Source organism: Pristiophorus japonicus, chromosome 8 (assembly GCF_044704955.1).
Source record: "Pristiophorus japonicus isolate sPriJap1 chromosome 8, sPriJap1.hap1, whole genome shotgun sequence".
In the NCBI taxonomy this organism is placed as follows: Eukaryota; Metazoa; Chordata; class Chondrichthyes; family Pristiophoridae; genus Pristiophorus; species Pristiophorus japonicus.
In genome coordinates, this window is record NC_091984.1 from 120,192,613 (window position 1) to 120,214,278 (window position 21,666).

Genomic DNA, 21,666 nt, shown 5'->3' on the forward strand with positions numbered 1-21,666 from the left:
CTCATCGGAACAAGAGCAGGCCATTCAGCCCCTCGAGCCATTCGGTTAGATTATGGTAGATCTGTATCTCCACTCTATCTGCTCGCCTTGGCTCCACTGCTCCCAATATCCTCGCCCAACAAAACTCTCAGTTTTAAAATTTTCAATTGACCTGCCTCAACAGGTTTTTGGGGTGAAAGAGTTCCAGAAGATGTGCGTGTGAAGACGAGCTTTCTGACATGACCCCCTGAACGGTCTTGCTCTAATTTTAAGGTTATGTCCCTTTGTTCTGGACGCTCCCACCAGAGGAAATAGTTTCTCTCTCTCTCTACCCTAGCAACTCCTTTAATCATCTCAAACACCTCAATTAGATTACCCCTTAGTCTTCTATAATTCAAGAAATACAAGCCTAGTCTATGCAACCTGTCCCCATAATTTAACCCTTTTAGCCCCAGTATAATTATGGTGAATCTGCACTGCACCCTCTCCAAGGCCAATATGTCCGTCCGGAGGTGTGGTGCCCAGAACTGAACGCAGTACTCCAGATGGGGTCTAACCAGAGCTCTGTACAGCTGTAACTTAACTTCCACCTCTTTGCATTCAGCCCTCATGGGATAAAGGCCAACATTCAATTAGCCTTTTAAATGACTTCTGTACATCGATCTTTAAATCTCTTTGCTCATCCACAGTTCCTAGCTTCTCACCATTTAGAAAATACTCTGCTCTATCTTTCTTGGGTCCAAAGTGGTTGACCTCACACTTCCTCCATATTGAACTCCATCTGCCACTGTTTTGCCCACTCATTTAATGTTCATCTACACTATTTATTGTGCCACCTAATGTAGTCAGGAAACTTGGGAATACAGTTCTTTATTCCTTCATCCAAGTCATTGATAAATATAGTGAAAAGCTGAGGCCCCAGTACAGATCCCTGGGTGACACCACTAATCATATCCTGCCAATTGGATTATTTACCCACGATCAATGATCCCTTTAAGCTGCGCAGCTGTGAAGCTCTCTGGACCTCCCGTGCAACCGGCTCTTCAACGGCAAAAACCGTGCATGCACAGTATTGTGAATGGGCTGCGCACCCCAACAAAATTAATGGCAACATTGCCCATTATCACGACTCTCTGTCTCCTACCTCTTAACTAATTCCCTATCCACATTAAATTCCCTATCCATATTAAATATGATAATTTAGTACAGGAGTCCTTTCCCTCTGAAGGCACGGATTCACATTAGGAGTATTGGTGCACAGGCACCATCAGCCCTCTGGTACCTGGTCCGAGTGTCCATCGTCATATGTTGGACTACGCAGCAAGTGCCGATGGGCTAATCAGCCATTGGGGGGGGGGGCATCACAGTTGAGCTCGGTCCTGTCCTCGCCCCTAATGCCCACTTTTAGGCACCGTCCAGGAAAGGTCATTGGATACTGGTCTGGAACTCTGGGTGATTCAGCCCAGGAGGTACGGAAACCGACTGTCGCACCTCCTGTCACTACCACAGCGGAGATCAGCTACCTCAGCACAGACCAGACATCGCACCTGGAATCTCTGTGGTCTATATGGCTCAGTACAAAATAATAAACGTCCCCCCCCAAAAAAGTAAATCCACTGAAGATAAGGAGGAGCAGTGAATGATAGCACAGCAACACGTTACTTACATGTATGGACCAGGCAGTCCACCAAGAGCATTGAAACACAAACACGTGTCTTCTACTATAACAGGACCTTGGATCTAAGGAAATAAAGTTGGTATCTGTTAAATATCACCAAGCAAAAAGCTATATACACCATCATCGGCAAGTTTGCTTCAGGTTAGAATCCACAGCTGGATGCTCATTCTTGGCTGTTCAGTGCAGAGACCAACAACCGTTTGGCCCACATCTTACATGTTAAATATCAGTAATGAACTGGTCATGAACCTCCCCCGGCGGCCTTCTGGGCAAGGGCACTGTTCAGAATAGTACTGAGCCGTACTGATCAGAAAGTCAATTAGTTAGAGGGTATGGAGTTATCTTACTGGACTAGTAATCCAGAGGCCTGGGCTAATGGTCTGGAGATGAGAGTTCAAATCCCACGACATCGGGGGCGATTTAAATTCAGTTCATTAAATAAATCTGTAATAAAAAGCTAGCATCAGTAATGGTGACCATGAAGCTATCGGATTATCGTAAAAACTAATGTCCTTTAGGGAAGGAAATCTGTCGTCTTTACCTATACGTGCCTCCAGACCCACAGCAATGTGGGTGACAGTTAACTGCGCTCCGAAGTGGCCTATTAAGCCACTCAGTTGTACCAAACTGCTACACGGATTGCAGCGGTTCAAGAAGGCAGCTCACCACCACCTTCAAGGCCAATAGGGATGGGCAGTAAATGCTGGCTTTGTCAGCGATGCCCACATCCCATGAACAAATTTTAAAATAGTTAGCCGACCTCAGCCAGGCCACCAACATGCTAGTGAGAGGAAAATCGGCTCCTGCTCCTAACTGCTACTATTGTAAATTTATATACAAGAATATGGGCTAGACTTTCCCATCATTTCCGGTAGGTTCTCAGCGGTACAACTGTTTTTCCGCCCGGCGAAAGTTTACCCCGTAGTTTTTTTTAGTGGTATCGCCCAAATCTGAAAACGCCCGCCGGGACCAAACTGCCAACGTGTCTCAACAGAAGCCTCTCCAGATCGCCGAGGAAACCGCCCTGTGAAAGCTGCTTAAACAGGGCGATAGGTGAGTACTCTGCAAAGAAAGGTAAGTTAAAGGTTCTTTCTATATTTTTGTAAAATTTTAAAACGCGATTAAGTGTCTTTTTTCCCCCCTCCCTAGGCCTAACCGCAGCCTCGGACTAAATTTGAAAAAAAAAAAGACCCGTTTTACTTAGTTTTCCCTTAACCATCGAGAAAACTGCCGAGAATAAAGGTGCAATGCCCATTTTCTCGCCGGGCGATTAGTTTTAATATAAAAGTAGAAATACTCGCCAGCATTACTTACCAAACGTTAGTGGTTTTTCTGAGCGGACAATCGGGCGTTGAGGGGCTCTCAGGAAAGTCTAGCCCTATATATTTGACTGGCATTACAAATTCATGGGTCGACAGTAAATGTCACTGGTCACTCCCATAAGTTAACCTATAATCTCGGAGAGCACTTTTCCCACCCACTTTCTCGTTATAAGATAGCATGACTCATGGATCATGAGTCCTCTTATTGTGTGCACAAGATACTATGAACTTGTACATGCCACCATGTGAGTTCCTACATTACAACAGTGACTACACTCTAAAAGTACTTAATTGGCTGTAATGTGCTTTGGGATGTCCTGAGATCATGAAATGCAAGCCTATACAAATGCAAGTCTTTGTTTTTACTCCTAACTTTAGTTGACAGAAAAGCTCTCAAGCAAGACTAACCACAACTGTAAACCAAAAAAATGGTTTATTTTAATGGAGTAACTATTTGTACTAAGTCTCCCATCTGTGCATGCAAGTGTGTTACAAGGGACACCGTTGGGGTGGATGAAATCCAGAAGTCACGACACTGTCACTATTCACTTCATACCCAATAAACAATCCGCACACAATGCCTCATCTATGGGGGGTGGGGGGCGCGGAGGCAAGGTCTTGTGCTTGGGCGGATTTCAGCTGGAACTTGGCTGTGGGAGGCAGCATATGTGCTGGGGTAAGGGTCTTCAGCTGGCGAAGGGATGCACTTACACTAGGGTAATGGACCGGCTGTGGGAAGCAGCATTTGCGCTGGGGAAAGGGATGCATTTGCGCTGGGGTAAGGGGCTTTGGATGGAACTTGGTGGCTTTTGGGGAGATCTATCCTCTGTGGCTTCTGAAGTCAAAATGGATCGAATTACAAATTGGAAAGTCAGTCAGAACTTGGGCTGGGCGGTTCCAGTTACACATTCCAGAGGAACTTCAGGGTGTGGCTTATCCTCCAAGGGGATCAATCAGCAATAGGTCATGTGAAAATGGAGAGCCAATCATTAAAACTGCTGCATTTCAGTTCGTACAAATAGACGCAGCCTTATTTTAAATTAAATATATAAATAAACAGAATATGGTTTTCACTGCAGAATACACCCATGTCCTATTGCTCCTGATTTGTAAGTGAATTTAGCCAATCAGCTGTTGATGAACTAACTGGCATGAACCTTTTCTCCAACAGGCCCTAAGCATGTATGCATCAGGCTGGTGTCTCACAGCCTCCCTCTGGTTGACTAGAAAGTGAGACCTCTCTGTCTCTCGAACTGTTCTCGAATAGAGACAAAGGCTGATCTCTGACCTCGCTATAGAGCACCCAGATATTGCAAGGTTAGAGTCTGGATCATAGAGAGCGAAGGCTGGCCTACGAGAGTGATCCGACATGCTGAACACAAAGAAAAATATCTCGAGAAGTAACACAAAAAAATTCATGCCTGCGGAACCTCACATTTATGCCCCATTCTTCTCGTTTCTGCAAAACCTTAAGAGCAGAGGCTTGGGAACATGTTGCCCAATTATCCTGTTAACTCGGGAATGGTATGTGGCAGGAACGGTATGTGATGCAGGGAAAACAATGGAACAAGACATTAAAAAAAACTATAAAAGCATTAGATGAGCAATATTGAAAGAACACTAACCAATAGAGAATTAAAAGCTGTCGTGCAGTTTGTTGTACAATTATATGACAATTGATGAGTAACCGTGTCAATAACAGATGATAAAAGTCCTGGTAACTGACACTTACTTGTTTGGCTGCTTCCTGACATTTCTTTATTGAGATTTCATCAGGCTCACCCTGGTACTCTGGCACTGGAGAAGAATTATAATTAACTTACAGAAAGTCACATCTTCTAATTCTCATCAAGTAGTAAGACTAAAGAAGCTAAGAATGAATAGTACTTACAGTCAATCTTTTTGGAAATGAGTGTAAAAGGAAACTTGTCACCTAGAATCTGAATAACCTGTTTTGCAAAGAACAGAGAGAAAGATTTGTTTCAATTCATAACTAAAAACTTTGGTTGCTGAGCATAAAAAACCCCTCATGACCATGGCCTAATCTTGCCATCCTACTTGATACGTAATTCTTAAGGAGCTTGACAGGGTTAATACTGAGAAAATGTGTTCCCTGGCTGGGGAGTCCAGAACACGGGGTCACAGTCTCAGAACAAGGGGTCAGCCATTTAGGACTGAGATGAGGAGAATTTTCTTCACTCAGAGGGTTGTGAATCTTTGGAATTCTCTAGCCCACAGAGCTGTGGATGCTCAGTCTTGAGTATATTCAAGACAGAGGTTGATAAATTTTTGGGAACCAAGGGAATTAAAGGATATAGGGATAGTGCAGTAAGGTGGAGTTGAGGTAGAAGATCAGCCATGATCTTGTTGAATGGCCTACTCCAGCTCCGATTTCTTATGTTGCTCTACCTTTTATCAGTTAAAGGATGCACTGCGGCAACTCACCAAGGCTTTTCGACAGCACTTCCAAAACCCGGTGACAACTACCACTGAGAAGGACAAGAGCAGCAGGCACATGGGAACATCACCACCTACAAATTCCCCAAGTCACACAATATCGTGGCTTGGACATGTATCAACGGTCCTTCATTGTCACTGGGTCAAAATCTTGAAACTCCCGAACAGCACCGTGGGAGTACCTTCACACAGGCCACAGCAGTTCAAGAAGTAGGCCCACCACCACCTTCTCAAGGGCAACTAGGGATGGACAATAAATGCTGGTGGCTAGCAAAACCCACATGTTAAAAACAATATATTTTAAATAAAAAGTGCCACACTGCCAAATACCCACTTGAAAACAATCCCAGTCGGACTACACCCTGAACCGTGGTGTTCCCACACATTGCTATTCTTAACCATCATGTTGGTAGAGGTCACAGGGGCAGAAGGTGCCGTTGAAAGCAACTCACCAAAATTATTTCAACAGGATTTCACGTCCCCTGTGACCTCCAATACTGAGAGGCTAGTGAGGACAGAGACACAGAGAGGGAGGAAAAAATAGCCATACGTCAATCTATAGTAAAATAACATGTGAACATTAATTGCATCAATTAGCCCAGAAAATCCTGGAGTGCGTCATCACACAGCATGCCCCGTTAGTTAGACTTGCTCCTGTATCCTTCAGCTCAAAATATTTTTGCCCACAAAGTTGCTGGAAGTACAAGCTGTTAACAGCAGTGAGGGCAACAGGGAATCTGGGATCTCAGTAAACGATGGGACCAACAGTCTATCTCCTTAACTAATGAGATTTAAGGATGGAGAAATAAACAGGGGAAGTAATGAGAAAAAGGTTGAATTCGAGCATGTGAATTCAGTCAAATCAGATACAGGAAGAGAAATGGAGAGGGAAAGACACATTGGATTGAGAAAAAGACAGGATTTAAAATGGATATTTTTAATTTGACAATCAAAATACGAACCAATTGCGGTTTGAAAGTTAAATGATGCCCACATTTAAATCCTTCACCTTTGCTAATTAGCTATGTTATCACCCAAATAGTTTTCTGATAGAAATGGCACCATGCTGCTCAGAATGCAGTCTATTTGAATAGCATTTCACCGAGAAGATTAAAACATAGGCTTGCAACTGTTAGCACTCCATAAAAGAATCCATTGATAATAATGAAGAAAGCTGCAGACTGCAGGGGTATATCAATCAACTGGTCAGGTGGGCAGAACAGTGGCAAATGGGATTTAATCTGGAGAAGTGTGAGGTAATGCATTTTGGGAGGACTAAGAAGAAAAGGGAATATACATTAAATGGTAGGATACTGAGAAGTGTAGAGGAACAAAGGGACCTTGGAGTGCAGGTCCACAGATCCCTGAAAGTAGGCGGCCAGGTAGATAAGGTGTTTAAGAAGGCATATGGAATGCTTGCCTTTATCAGCTGAGGCATAGAATACAAGAGCAGGGTGGTTATGCTTTAACTGTAAAAAAACACTGGTGAGACCACAGCTGGAGTACTGCATGCAGTTCTGGTCACCGCATTACAGGAAGGATGTGATTGCACTGGAGAAGGTACGGAGGAGATTTACGAGGATGTTGCCGGGAGTGGAGAATCTCAGCTCGGAGGACAGATTAGATAGCGTGGATTTGTTTTCATTGGAACAGAGGAGACTGAGGGGAGAACTCATTGAGGTGTATAAAATTAAGAGGGGCCTGGATATAGTGGATAGGGGTCAACAACCAGGGGGCATAAATTTAAAGTAATTGGTAGAAGGTTGAGAGGGGATTTGAGGGGAAATGTCTTCACGCAGAGGGTGGTGGGGGTCTGGAACTCACTGCCTGAAAGGGTGGTAGAGGCAGAAACCCTCACCACATTTAAAAAGTACTTGGATGTGCACTTGAAGTGATGTAACCTGCAGGGCTACGGACCCAGAGCTGGAAAGTGGGATTAGGCTGGATAACCTGTTAGCCAGCATGGACACAATGGGCTGAAATGGCCTCCTTCCGTGTTATAAACTCAAACCTAACATTTGCTGGATGTTGCCCGCCTGGTGCCCAGGCCGATAATAATACAGTGCGGCTGGAAACCAATCAGTAAAGCGAGTCTCCAGATTGGAAACACAGTGGACGGTGCCTTCCCCGGCGGAGTTGCCGACTTCGACTTAGACCCGGACCCACCTCCTCCAGTTTCTTCGCGTTGCCGGTGACAAACACCACACAGCGAGCCGCAGTTCCAGCCATTGCCATGTGTGCAGAGTGCGGGTGGAATGAGCCAAGCGACGGTTTCTTCAGCTTCCGGGTGAGGGCACGGGGAGCGCCGGCCATTGGTCCAATCTTCGCAGCCTGGACCGCACGTCACCGGAGTGGAACCTTGACACATTGAATCGGCCAATGGCCGCGTTCGGGAAGCGGCCTGCGATCCAATCAGCGCCTTCAGAACCCGGAAAGTGAGTGGTATTGACAGTGCGTGTGGAGCAGGTAATGGGCCGGCTGCAGCTGAAAGCCACTGGGTTTGCGCTGCTTTCTCTAACCAGTAAATCCTTCCATGTATGTGCTCACATGCAGAGCTGCACCAAGAGAAACATTTACCTATGAAACCAGAAAGAAATGCTGGGGAGAAAAAAAGCACAGTAGGTCGGTTAGTAGTTGCAGAGAAAAAGTTACCATTTAACGTTTCGAATATGTTCTTCATTAGAATACAAAAGCATTTTCTGTTTTTATTCTTCATTAGAATGACTGTTAGATTTTGTTTTACATGCAGTAAAAGACATGGCGTAACTGTGTGTTTGGGCCATAATCTACCTGCAGAGTCGTTGCACACTTTTTATACCGAGGAAGTTGCTATGAATAAGGCGCGTTAAATAGTATTACAATTGTACAAAAGCAAAATACTATGGATGCTGGGATCTGGAATAAAAACAGAAAATGCTGGAAATCTCAGTAGGTCAGGCAGCATCTGTGGAGAGGAAGCCTCGTCAGATGACCCTTCGTCAAAACTGGAGAGTGTTCGGAAAGAACAGACAAGCACTGAAAGGGAGAGGGGAAGAAAGAACAAAAGGGAAGGGTCTGTGCAAGGATGGAAGGCAGGAGAGATAGGGACACAAAAGGGATGATAGGCCGAATTGAATTGGTAATGCCAGGAGTTAGAAACACATTCGTCAAGATAGGGTGTGAATGGCAGGAACTGCCATTAGAGACAAGGAGGGAAAAAAAGAAATGGGCTCCCCGTGGGGGTGGAGAAAGGGAGCCAAAGATTGGCAGCGGTTACTCTCTGAAATTGTTGAACTCGATGTCGAGTCCAGAAGGCTCCAATTTCAATGGTGCATGGTTATCAATGTGACTGCAATATTAGTGGGACTTGTGATCAAAAAGAATGCCATAACCGTAAACTGTTTAAAACACTCTGGGGGTTGTTTACTTTTAAGAGTGAAACGCCTAAAAGGATTACATAGAATTTACAGCACAGAAACAGACCATTCTGCCCATCCAGTCCATGCCAGTGTTTCTGCTCCACTTGAGCCTCCTTCCATCCTTCCTCGTCTATCAGCATAACTCTCTCCCTCATCTACTTATCTAGCCTTTCCTTAAATGCATCTATACTATTTGCCTCAACTACTCTCTGTGGTAGTGAGTTCCACATTCTCACCATTCTCTGGGTAAAAAAAGTTTATACAAAAGGAGGTCATGTTTGGTTTAAAACAAGTCAGTGTTACTTCAAATAAAATAAATGTTTAGTCTGCTTGTGGTGAACAGGGCTATTGCCTGTGGAATTGGAGCCTTTGAAAATTAGGTACTTGCAGGAAACAAATGGAGAAAGAGTGGGACAGTGGGATTAAAAAGATAGAACTGCTGTGACCAACCAACTAGCACACCTGTGTGTGCACACTAGGTCCGTGCAGCAGAGCTGGTCTCCAGTCGTCTTGGTTAATCCTTGCCACTGGACCAAGACCAAGCTCTGTCAAGCCCATGTGGTGGCTGGTGTGCAACGGCCACCACACGTTTTTTAAAAAAAAAAATCCACGCACAGGCATCTTCCACATTTCAATATGCAGTTCGGGACCAGAATATTAGGTTCTTCATTGAAACACCTGTCAACTCGCCCCTGGTGTGGGAGCAAGTCGTCCTCGATTTGAGGGACTGCCTAAGAAGAAGAAACACATCTACCATACTCCTGCTCCTATGCTCTGACTTTGCTAACTGCCCTTTTAAAAGCCAATACATTTGAAAAATAAGGTTGTAATTAATTATATTCACTCTCTCCCTTATCCCAGCATGAGATTGAGCTGGGACCTATTGAGCTTGCTGAAGTAAATCAGGACTAATGTGATCTCTTGGACTAGTTTTGATTGCCTAAGGGTCAGAGAGGAATTTTTCAGTTTCCAATAATTTATAACTGCCAGTGGAAATTCATTTTCGTGTCTCTTAAACCACAAATCCATGGTACAAAACCGTAAAGAATTGTTTAATGTATTGTCCCTTTAGTGTGCTTTTTAGGTGGAAAGGGGCTAAATTTGTCATTCAGAGATGGCAGGTCGTTGTGATGTGTTGGGAAACTGACATAAAGTAAACCAAGCAGCAAAAATGCAGTTGCTTTAGATGTTTTCGGCACAGTTTGGGAATTAGTTTTACCAATCTAGCTCGAGGTATCCAAAATCTCTCTTCTCCAGGCCCCCAAATGCCGATCTGCAATTTCTATTCTTAAGGAACACATTTTTAAATAGCTCTGCATTTTACTTCAAAAATCAGCGCACCTTCAGTTATAACCATGAGTTTAGCAGTTTGTTTTTGCCTTGTGCTGCTGTTTTACTGAAATGTGAATATCTGGACCATTGCAAAGTTCTGAATAAAGTAACCACTTCCAATCTTTACCAAGGTTTGAAAATGAATTTACTGCCAAAGAGCTCGAAAGAGTTCAGTTCTGCTGAATATTGGGAGACATTCTTCAAGAAACGGGGTGCAAGTGCCTTTGAGTGGTATGGGGCCTATGTGGACCATTGTGCAGTGCTGCACAAGTACATCAAACCTAAAGATAAGGTACAGTCATAATCTTAACTTTCCTAACTGCTTTGTAGTTCTTGAAGCAAAAATGGTCTTTTAGTTGTACATTAGCAGAAAATTAACCTCACACTGAATTACATTTTCAGTCTTGTTTTGGCTGCCAGTGTATGTATGTGTGTGTGTTTTTAAAAAAAAAAAAATTGTTAAAAGAAATACAAAGCTTTTACATCATGGAGTTTTGCCCTGTTAGAAATAAAGCAGTTGATTTTTTTCTTTAGCTCCTGAGTAAGAAACTATTTGTATTTCTGATTCTAAAGAAGAAACTGATTGCAGCTTCCAAGTGGATGCTTTCTACAATAAAGTTGCACCGTTTGCTCATGTGTTCCTCCTATTTTGGTTTGACTGACTCCAGGCACCCTACTTGAGCTGCAGGCATGCTAAAAGTTTTTTTTTCTTAATTTTTTCTATCAGTGCAGCACTGTGATCAACAAGCCTGAGATATAATACGGTTGTGGGTGCAAATCCCACTCCAGAGACTTGAGGACAAAATGTTGCAGGTGTGCTGTCTTTTGGATAAGACGTTAAACCAAGTCTTCCCGCTCAGATGGACATAAAAGATCCCATCGTATTATTTAAGAACATAAGAACATAAGAACATAAGAATTAGGAACAGGAGTAGGCCATTCAATAAGATCACGGCTGATCTTCTATCTCAACGCCACTTTCCTGCACTATCCCCATATTCCTTGATTCCCTTAATATCCAAAAATCTATCGATCTCTGTCTTGAATATGCTCAATGACTGAGCTTCCTCAGCCCCCTGGGTTAGAGAATTCAAAAGATTCACCACCCTTTGAGTGTGAGTGAAGAAATTTCTCCTCATCTCAGTCCTAAATGGCTGACCCCTTAATTTGAGACTGTGACCCCTGGTTCTAGACTCCCCAGCCAGAGGAACCATCCTCCCTGCATCTACCCTGTCAAGCCCAAGAATTTTGTATGTTTCAATGAGATTACACCTCATTCTTCTAAACTCTAGAGAATATAGGCCTAGTCTACTCAATCTCTCCTCCTAGGATAATCCCCCATCCCAGGAATCAGTCTGGTGAACCTTTGTTGCACTCCCTCTATGGCAAGCATATCCTTCCTTGGGTAAGGAGAACAAAACTGTACACAATATTCCAGGTACGGTCTCACCAGAGCCCGATATAATTGCAGTAAGGCATCTTTACTCTTATACTCAAATCCTCTTGTAATAAAGGCCAACATACCACTTGCTTTCTTAATTGCTTGCTGTACCTGCATGTTAACTTTCAGTAATTTGTGTTCAAGGACACCCAGGTCCCCCTGAACACCAACATTTCCCAGTCTTTCACCATTTAAAAATACTATCTTCAATTTTTTCTACCAAAGTGGATAACTTCACAATTCTCCATGTAATATTTCATTTGCCATGTTCTTGCCCATTCACTTAGCCTGTCTTCCCCTTGAAGCCGCTTTGCATCCTCCTCACAACTTACATTCCCACCCAGCTTTGTATCATCAGCAAACTTGGATATATTACATTTGGTCCCTTCATCCAAGCATGTTTCAAAGTATGTCCTGGCCAATATTTACCCCTTAACCAACTTCAATAAAACAGATGATCTGATCAGTTATCTCATTGCTGTTTGTGGGACCTTGCTGTGTGACAATTGACTGCTGTATTTCCTACATTACAACAGTGACTACACTTCAAAAGTACTCAATTGGCTGTAAAACGTTTTGGGGTATGCTGGGTATGATCTGATAACCATTACAGAGATGTGGTTGCAAGGTGACCAGGACTGGGAACTAAATATTCAGGGATATTTGACAATTCGGAAGGACAGACAGAAAGGAAAAGGAGGTGGGGTAGCACTGTTTATAAAGGATGAGATCAGTGCGTTAGTGAGAAACAATATTGGCTCAGAAGATCAAGATGTTGAATCAGTTTGGGTGGAGATAAGGAATAATAAGGGGAAAAAGTCGCTAGTGGACATAGTCTATAGGCCCATTAACAGTAGCTACACTGTTGGACACAGTATAAATCAAGAAATAATGAAGGTTTGTAATAAAGGAATGGCAATAATCATGGGTGATTTTAACCTTCATATTGATTGGACAAGGCAAATTGGCCACGGTAGCCTTGAGGAAGAGCTCATAGAGTGTATCTGGGATAGTTTCCTTGAACAGTACGTTGCAGAACGAACCAGGGAGCAGGCTATCTTAGATCTAGTACTGTGTAATGAGACAGGATTAATAAATGATCTCGTAATAAAGGATCCTCGAAAAATGAGTGACCATAACATGGTTGAATTTCAAATTCAGTTGGAGGGTGAGAAAGTTGGTTCTCAAACCAGTCCTCAAACTGAGCTTAAATAAAGGAGACTACAAAGTTATGAGGGCAGAGTTGGCTAAAGTGGAGTGGGAAAATAGATTAAGGTATGGGACGGTTAATGAGCTGTGTCAGATATTTAAGGATATATTTCATAACTCGCAACAAAAATATATCCCAAAGAGAAGGAAAGATTAAGAGAAGGGATAACCATTCGTGGCTAACTCAGGAAATGAGGGATGGTATCAAATTGAAAATGAGGGCATACAATGTGACCAAGACTAGTGGGAGGCCAGAGGATTGGGAAACTTAAAAGCCAGCAAAGAACGATTAAAAAATGATAGAGAAGGAAATTAGGTTAAGATCGTAAACTAACACGAAATATAAAAACAGATGGTAAGAGTTTCTACAGGTACATAAAAAGGAAAAGTGTGGCAAAAGTAAATATGGGTCCCCAGGAGGATGTGACTTGGGAATTAATAATAGATTACAGGGAAATGGCAGAGACGTTGAACAAATATTTTGTATCGGTCCTCACAGTAAAAGATACTAAAAACATCCCAATAGTGGATAATCAAGGAGCTATAGGGAGGGAGGAACTTAAAACTATCACTAAAGGAAAAGTACTCGGTAAAATAATGGGACTAAAGGCGGACAAGTCCCCTAGACCTGCTGGCTTACATGTTGGGGTCTTAAAAGAAGTGGCTGCAGAGATAGTGGATGCATTGGTTGTAATCTACCAAAATTCCCTGGATTCTGGGGCGCTCCCAGCAGATTCGAAAACCGCAATGCAATGCCCCTGTTTCAAAAAGGAGGCAGACAAAAAGCAGGAAACTATAGACCAATTAGCCTAACATCTGTCATTGGGAAATGCTGGAGTCCATTATTAAGGAAGCAGTAGCAGGACACTTGGAAAAGCATAATTCAATCAAGCAGAGTCAGCATGGTTTTATGAAAGGGAAATCATGTTTGACAAATTTGCTGGAGTTCTTTGAGGATGTAACGAGTAGGGTGGATAAGAGGGAACCAGCGGATGTGGTGTATTTGGATTTCTAGAAGACATTCGATAAGGTGCTACATAAAAGGTTACTGCACAAGATAAAAGTTCACGGGTTGGGGGTAATATATTAGCATGGATAGAGGATTGGCTAACTAACAGGATAAATGGGTAATTTTCCGGTTGGCAAACAGTGACTAGTGGGGTGCCACAGGGATTGGTGCTGGGTCCTCGACTATTTACAATCTATATTCATGACTTAGATGAAGGGACCGAAATGTAATGTAGCCAACCAAGTTTGCTGATGATACAAAGATGGGTGGGAATACAAATTGTGAGGAGGACACACAAAAATCTGTAAAGGGATATAGACAGGTTCAGTGAGTGGGCAAAATTTGGCAGATGGAGTATAAAGTGGGAAAATGTGAGGTTATCCACTTTGGCAGAAAAAGTAGAAAAGCAAATTATAATTTAAATGGAGAAAAATTGCAAAGTGCTGCAGTACAGAGGGACCTGGGGGTACTTGTGCATGAAACAGATAAAGTTTGCAGGTTCAGCAAGTAATCAGGAAGGCAAATGGAACGTTGGCTTTTATTGCAAGGGGGATAGAGTATAAAGGCAGAGAAGTCCTGCTACAACTATACAGGGTATTGGTGAGGCCATACCTAGAGTACTGCATAAAGTTAAGGAAGGATATACTTGCATTGGAGACTGTTCAGAGAAGGTTCACTAGGTTGATTCTGGAGATGAGGGGTTTGACTTATGAAGATAGGTTGAGTCGTTTGGGCCGATACACATTGGAGTTCAGAAGAATGGGAGGTGATCTTATTGAAACTTATAAGATAATGAGGGGGCGCGACAAGGTGGATGCAGAGAAGATATTTCCACTCAGGAAACTAAAACTAGGGGACATAGTTTCAGATTAAGGGGCTGCCCATTTAAAACTGAGATGAGAAGGAATTTCTTCTCTGAGTGTTATAAATCTATGGAATTCTCTGCCCCAGAGAGCTCTGGAGGCTGGGTCATTGAATATATTTAAGGTGGAGATAGTCAGATTTTTGAGCGACAAGGGAGTAAAGAGTTATGGGGAGCAGGCAGGGAAATGGAGCTGAGTCCATGATCAGATCAGCCATGATCTTATTAAATGGCGGAGCAGGCTCGAGGGGCCAGGTGGCCTACTCCTGCTCCTACTTGTGTTCTTATGAGGTCACGAAAGGCACAATATAATTGAAAAGTCTTTCTTTTGTTCTTTGACTTTATTCAGGGAAGGGAGCCTGCCATTCCCAACATATCTGGCCTACACGTGACTCCAGTCCACAGTGTGTGCTTTCCTCTGAAGTGGCCTAGCGAGCCATTCAGTTGTACAAACAATTGTTGGAAGATGGCTCACCACCATCTTCTCGGGACAACTAGGGACGGATCTAATAATGCGGCCTTGCCAGCATCGCCCACATCCCGAGAACAACTTTAAAAAAAAAAATATTTGAAACATGAGATACTGGACGATAGCTCTCTGTTTTCTTTCTGTGGTGAGTTGCAGTGCCCCACCTCCCTTGCAGTGCTCAGTTCAGCTAAACTCCAATGTGATTCTTGATTAAGTTACTTTGTATTGAACGCAGTCTACAATCTGAATGTGAAAACTTTCCTGATTCGAATAAATATTCTCTCCTACTTGCTTTCTCCTCTTTCCTCTGTGGTAGTTGTGCATATACAACGCATTACTCTTTGAACATCAAGATATCAGGACCAGACATGAACATAAGAACATAAGAAACAGGAGCTGGAGTAGGCCGTTTGGCTCCTTGAGCTTGCTCCGCCACTCAATAAGATCATGGCTGATCTGATCTTGGCCTCAACTCCACTTCCCTGCCCGCTCCCCATAACACTTGACTCGCTTAAGCCTCCTGTTTGACCAGTAGGTTGCCGAAGGAGTGAGTAGATTAGAACTGGGTGGGGTGGGTGGAGTGGTGGGTGGGTGGAGTTGTGGAGTGGTGGGGGGTGGGGGTGGAGTGGTGGAGTGGGGGGGGGTGGAGTGGGGGGAGGTGGAGTGGTGGGGGGGGGGGTGGAGTGGTGGAGGGGGGGGTGGAGTGGTGGAGGGGGGGGGTGGAGTGGTGGAGGGGGGGGGTGGAGTGGTGGAGGGGGGGGGTGGAGTGGTGGAGGGGGGGGGTGGAGTGGTGGAGGGGGGGGGTGGAGTGGTGGAGGGGGGGGTGGAGTGGTGGAGGGGGGGGTGGAGTGGTGGAGGGGGGGGTGGAGTGGTGGAGGGGGGGGTGGAGTGGTGGAGGGGGGGGTGGAGTGGTGGAGGGGGGGGTGGAGTGGTGGAGGGGGGGGTGGAGTGGTGGAGGGGGGGGTGGAGTGGTGGAGGGGGGGGTGGAGTGGTGGAGGGGGGGGTGGAGTGGTGGAGGGGGGGTGGAGTGGTGGAGGGGGGGGTGGAGTGGTGGAGGGGGGGGTGGAGTGGTGGAGGGGGGTTGGAGTGGTGGAGGGGGGGGTGGAGTGGTGGGGGGGTGGTGGTGGGGGGGGTGATGGAGGGGGGGGGTGGAGTGGTGGAGGGGGGGGGGTGGAGTGGTGGAGGGGGGGGTGGAGTGGTGGAGGGGGGGGTGGAGTGGTGGAGGGGGGGTGGAGTGGTGGAGGGGGGGGTGGAGTGGTGGAGGGGGGGGTGGAGTGGTGGAGGGGGGGGTGGAGGGGGGGGTGGAGTGAGGGGGGGGTGGAGTGGTGGAGTGGTGGAGGGGGGTGAGTGGAGGGGGGTGAGTGGAGTGGTGGAGGGGGGTGAGTGGAGTGGTGGAGGGGGGTGAGTGGAGTGGTGGAGGGGGGTGAGTGGAGTGGTGGAGGGGGGTGAGTGGAGTGGTGGAGGGGGGTGAGTGGAGTGGTGGAGGGGGGTGAGTGGAGTGGTGGAGGGGGGTGAGTGGAGTGGAGTGGAGGGGGGGTGTGGAGTGGTGGAGGGGGGGTGTGGAGTGGAGGGGGGTGTGGAGTGGAGTGGAGTAGGTGTGTGGAGTGGAGTGGAGTGGAGGGGGGGTGTGGAGTGGAGTGGAGGGGGGGTGTGGAGGGGGGAGTGGAGGGGGGGTGTGGAGTGGAGGGGGTGTGTGGAGTGGAGTGGAGAGGGTGTGGAGTGGAGTGGAGTGGAGGGGGGGTGTGGAGTGGAGGGGGGGGGTGTGGAGGGGGGGAGGGGGGGAGTGGAGTGGAGGGGGGGGTGTGGAGTGGAGTGGAGGGGGGGTGTGGAGTGGAGGGGGGTGGAGTGGAGTGGAGGGGGGTGTGGAGTGGAGTGGAGGGGGGGTGTGGAGTGGAGTGGAGGGGGGGTGTGGAGTGGAGTGGAGGGGGGGTGTGGAGTGGAGTGGAGGGGGGGTGTGGAGTGGAGTGGAGGGGGGGTGTGGAGTGGAGTGGAGGGGGGGTGTGGAGTGGAGTGGAGGGGGGGTGTGGAGTGGAGTGGAGGGGGGGTGTGGAGTGGAGTGGGGAGAGGGGGGTGTGGAGTGGAGTGGAGGGGGGGTGTGGAGTGGAGTGGAGGGGGGGTGTGGAGTGGAGTGGAGGGGGGGTGTGGAGTGGAGTGGAGGGGGGTGTGGAGTGGAGTGGAGGGGGGGTGTGGAGTGGAGTGGAGGGGGGGTGTGGAGTGGAGTGGAGGGGGGGTGTGGAGTGGAGTGGAGGGGGGGTGTGGAGTGGAGTGGAGGGGGGGTGTGGAGTGGAGTGGAGGGGGGGTGTGGAGTGGAGTGGAGGGGGGGTGTGGAGTGGAGTGGAGGGGGGTGTGGAGTGGAGTGGAGGGGGGGGTGTGGAGTGGAGTGGAGGGGGGGGTGTGGAGTGGAGTGGAGGGGGGGTGTGGAGGTGGAGGGGGGGTGTGGAGTGGAGTGGAGGGGGGGTGTGGAGTGGAGTGGAGGGGGGGTGTGGAGTGGAGTGGAGGGGGGGGTGGTGTGGAGTGGAGGGGGGAGGTGTGGAGTGGAGTGGAGGGGGGGTGTGGAGTGGAGTGCGAGCGTGGGGGGTGTGCGAGCTGGCGTGGAGGGGGGTGCTGGAGTGGAGTGGAGAACTCCACGGTATCTCTTGTGGAGTGGAGTGGAGGGGGGGTGTGGAGTGGAGTGGAGGGGGGGTGTGGAGTGGAGTGGAGGGGGGGTGTGGAGTGGAGTGGAGGGGGGGTGTGGAGTGGAGTGGAGGGGGGGTGTGGAGTGGAGTGGAGGGGGGGTGTGGAGTGGAGTGGAGGGGGGGTGTGGAGTGGAGTGGAGGGGGGGTGTGGAGTGGAGTGGAGGGGGGGTGTGGAGTGGAGTGGAGGGGGGGTGTGGAGTGGAGTGGAGGGGGGTGTGGAGTGGAGTGGAGGGGGGGGTGTGGAGTGGAGTGGAGGGGGGGTGTGGAGGGGGGGTGTGGAGTGGAGTGGAGGGGGGGAGTGGAGTGGAGGGGGGGTGTGGAGTGGAGTGGAGGGGGGGTGTGGAGTGGAGTGGAGGGGGGGTGTGGAGTGGAGTGGAGGGGGGGTGTGGAGTGGAGTGGGGGTGTGGAGTGGAGTGGAGGGGGGGTGTGGAGTGGAGTGGAGGGGGGGTGTGGAGTGGAGTGGAGGGGGGGTGTGGAGTGGAGTGGAGGGGGGTGTGGAGTGGAGTGGAGGGGGGGTGTGGAGTGGAGTGGAGGGGGGGTGTGGAGTGGAGTGGAGAGGGGGTGTGGAGTGGAGTGGAGTGGAGGGGGGGTGTGGAGTGGAGTGGAGTGGAGGGGGGAGTGGAGTGGAGTGGAGGGGGGGTGTGGAGTGGAGTGGAGGGGGGGTGTGGAGTGGAGTGGAGGGGGGTGTGGAGTGGAGTGGAGGGGGGTGTGGAGTGGAGTGGAGGGGGGGTGTGGAGTGGAGTGGAGGGGGTGTGGGGTGTGGAGTGGAGTGGAGGGGGGTGTGGGGGTGGAGTGGAGTGGAGGGGGGTGGGGTGTGGAGTGGAGTGGAGGGGGGGTGTGGAGTGGAGTGGAGGGGGGGTGTGGAGTGGAGTGGAGGGGGGGTGTGGAGTGGAGTGGAGGGGGGGTGTGGAGTGGAGTGGAGGGGGGGTGTGGAGTGGAGTGGAGGGGAGGAGTGAAGTGGAGTGGAGGGGGGTGTGGAGTGGAGTGGAGGAGTGGAGTGGAGGGGGGGTGTGGAGTGGAGTGGAGGGGGGGTGTGGAGTGGAGTGGAGTGGAGGGGGGGTGTGGAGTGGAGTGGAGGGGGGGTGTGGAGTGGAGTGGAGGGGGGGTGTGGAGTGGAGTGGAGGGGGGGTGTGGAGTGGAGTGGAGGGGGGGTGTGGAGTGGAGTGGAGGGGGGGTGTGGAGTGGAGTGGAGGGGGGGTGGGAGTGGAGTGGAGGGGGGGTGTGGAGTGGAGTGGAGGGGGGGTGTGGAGTGGAGTGGAGGGGGGGTGTGGAGTGGAGTGGAGGGGGGGTGTGGAGTGGAGTGGAGGGGGGGTGGGAGTGGAGTGGAGGGGGGGTGTGGAGTGGAGTGGAGGGGGGGTGTGGAGGGTGGGTGTGGAGTGGAGTGGAGGGTGGGTGTGGAGTGGAGTGGAGGGTGGGTGTGGAGTGGAGTGGAGGGGGGGTGTGGAGTGGAGTGGAGGGTGGGTGTGGAGTGGAGTGGAGGGTGGGTGTGGAGTGGAGTGGAGGGGGGTGTGGAGTGGAGTGGAGGGGGGGTGTGGAGTGGAGTGGAGGGGGGGTGTGGAGTGGAGGGGGGGGTGTGGAGTGGAGTGGAGGGGGGGAGTGGAGTGGAGGGGGGGTTGGAGTGGAGTGGAGGGGGGGTGTGGAGTGGAGTGGAGGGGGGGTGTGTGGAGTGGAGTGGAGGGGGGTGTGTGGAGTGGAGTGGAGGGGGGGTGTGTGGAGTGGAGGGTGGGGGTGTGGAGTGGAGTGGAGGGTGGGTGTGTGGAGTGGAGTGGAGGGTGGGTGTGGAGTGGAGTGGAGGGGGGGTGTGGAGTGGAGGGGGGTGGAGTGGTGGAGGGAGGGTTGGAGTGGTGGAGGGGGGGGTGGAGTGGTGGAGGGGGGGGTGGAGTGGTGGAGGGGGGGGTGGAGTGGTGGAGGGGGGGTGGAGTGGTGGAGGGGGGGGTGGAGTGGTGGAGGGGGGGTGGAGTGGTGGAGGGGGGGGTGGAGTGGTGGAGGGGGGGGTGGAGTGGTGGAGGGGGGGTGGAGTGGTGGAGGGGGGGTGGAGTGGTGGAGGGGGGTGGAGTGGTGGAGGGGGGGGTGGAGGGGGGGTGGAGTGGTGGAGTGGTGGAGGGGTGAGTGGAGTGGTGGAGGGGGTGAGTGGAGTGGTGGAGGGGGGTGTGGAGTGGAGGGGGGGTGTGGAGTGGAGTGGAGGGGTGGAGTGGAGGGGTGGAGTGGAGTGGAGGGGTGGAGTGGAGTGGAGTGGAGGGGTGGAGTGGAGGAGTGGAGTGGAGGGGGGGTGTGGAGTGGAGTGGAGTGGAGGGGGGGTGTGGAGTGGAGGGGGGGTGTGGAGTGGAGTGGAGTGGAGGGGGGGTGTGGAGTGGAGTGGAGGGGGGGTGTGGAGTGGAGTGGAGTGGAGGGGGGTGTGGAGTGGAGTGGAGGGGGGGTGTGGAGTGGAGTGGAGTGGAGGGGGGGTGTGGAGTGAGTGGAGGGGGGTGTGGAGTGGAGTGGAGGGGGGGTGTGGAGTGGAGTGGAGGGGGGGTGTGGAGTGGAGTGGAGGGGGGGTGTGGAGTGGAGTGGAGGGGGGGTGTGGAGTGGAGTGGAGGGGGGGTGTGGAGTGGAGTGGAGGGGGGGTGTGGAGTGGAGTGGAGGGGGGGTGTGGAGTGGAGTGGAGGGGGGGGTGTGGAGTGGAGTGGAGGGGGGGTGTGGAGTGGAGTGGAGGGGGGGTGTGGAGTGGAGTGGAGTGGAGGGGGGGTGTGGAGTGGAGTGGAGGGGGGGGTGTGGAGTGGAGTGGAGGGGGGGTGTGGAGTGGAGTGGAGTGGAGCGGAGGGGGGGTGTGGAGTGGAGTGGAGCGGAGGGGGGGTGTGGAGTGGAGTGGAGCGGAGGGGGGGTGTGGAGTGGAGGGGAGCGGAGGGGGGGTGTGGAGTGGAGGGGAGCGGAGGGGGGGTGTGGAGTGGAGGGGAGCGGAGGGGGGGTGTGGAGTGGAGGGGAGCGGAGGGGGGGTGTGGAGTGGAGTGGAGCGGAGGGGGGGTGTGGAGTGGAGTGGAGCGGAGGGGGGGTGTGGAGTGGAGTGGAGCGGGGGGGGTGTGGAGTGGAGTGGAGCGGAGGGGGGGTGTGGAGTGGAGTGGAGGGGGGTGTGGAGTGGAGTGGAGCGGAGGGGGGGTGTGGAGTGGAGTGGGAGTGGAGCGGAGTGGGGGTGTGGAGTGGAGTGGAGTGGAGGGGGGGTGTGGAGTGGAGTGGAGTGGAGGGGGGGTGTGGAGTGGAGTGGAGTGGGGGGAGTGGAGTGGAGTGGAGGGGGGGTGTGGAGTGGAGTGGAGTGGAGGGGGGGTGTGGAGTGGAGTGGAGTGGAGTGGGGTGTGGAGTGGAGTGGAGGGGGGGAGTGGAGTGGAGTGGAGGGGGGGTGTGGAGTGGAGTGGAGTGGAGGGGGGTGTGGAGGGGGGGGTGTGGAGTGGAGTGGAGTGGAGGGGGGGTGTGGAGTGGTGGGTGGAGTGGGGGGGGGAGTGGAGGGAGGGGGGTGTGGAGGGGGGGTGTGGAGTGGAGTGGAGGGGGGGTGGAGGGGAGTGGAGGGGGGGTGGAGTGGAGGGGGGGGGGGTGGAGTGGAGGGTGGGGGTGTGGAGGGGGTGGAGGGGGGGTGTGGAGTGGAGGGGGGGTGTGTGGAGTGGAGGGGGGTTGGAGTGGAGGGAGGGGGGTGGGGAGTGGGGGGTGTGGAGTGGAGGGGGGGTGTGGAGTGGAGTGGAGGGGGGGGTGGAGTGGAGGGGGGGGGGGGTGTGGAGGTGGGGGGGTGGAGGGGGGGAGTGGAGGGGGGGGGGTGTGGATGAGGGAGGGGGGGGAGGGGAGGGAGTGGAGGGGGGGTGCCCCCCAGTGG

General features: G+C 50.7%; 2 protein-coding genes across 2 annotated transcripts in view; one reads left to right on the forward strand and one right to left on the reverse strand.

The window, feature by feature from the left end:
- itpa (inosine triphosphatase (nucleoside triphosphate pyrophosphatase)) overlaps positions 1-7,712 on the reverse strand; it is a 41,664-nt gene extending 33,952 nt beyond the window's left edge. Inside the window, exons 1-4 of the mRNA XM_070887378.1 lie at positions 7,603-7,712; positions 4,871-4,928; positions 4,712-4,776; positions 1,646-1,719 (exon numbers count right to left, since the gene is read on the reverse strand). Of these exons, the coding sequence (XP_070743479.1) occupies positions 1,646-1,719; positions 4,712-4,776; positions 4,871-4,928; positions 7,603-7,671 (266 nt within the window). The 5' untranslated portion in view covers positions 7,672-7,712. The remainder of the gene's footprint in view (positions 1-1,645; positions 1,720-4,711; positions 4,777-4,870; positions 4,929-7,602) is intronic.
- A 191-nt stretch (positions 7,713-7,903) lies between these two features.
- Positions 7,904-21,666, forward strand: part of mettl13 (methyltransferase 13, eEF1A lysine and N-terminal methyltransferase) — a 35,679-nt gene continuing 21,916 nt past the window's right edge. Inside the window, exons 1-2 of the mRNA XM_070888264.1 lie at positions 7,904-8,054; positions 10,298-10,458. Coding sequence (XP_070744365.1) covers positions 7,970-8,054; positions 10,298-10,458 — 246 coding nt within the window. The 5' untranslated portion in view covers positions 7,904-7,969. The remainder of the gene's footprint in view (positions 8,055-10,297; positions 10,459-21,666) is intronic.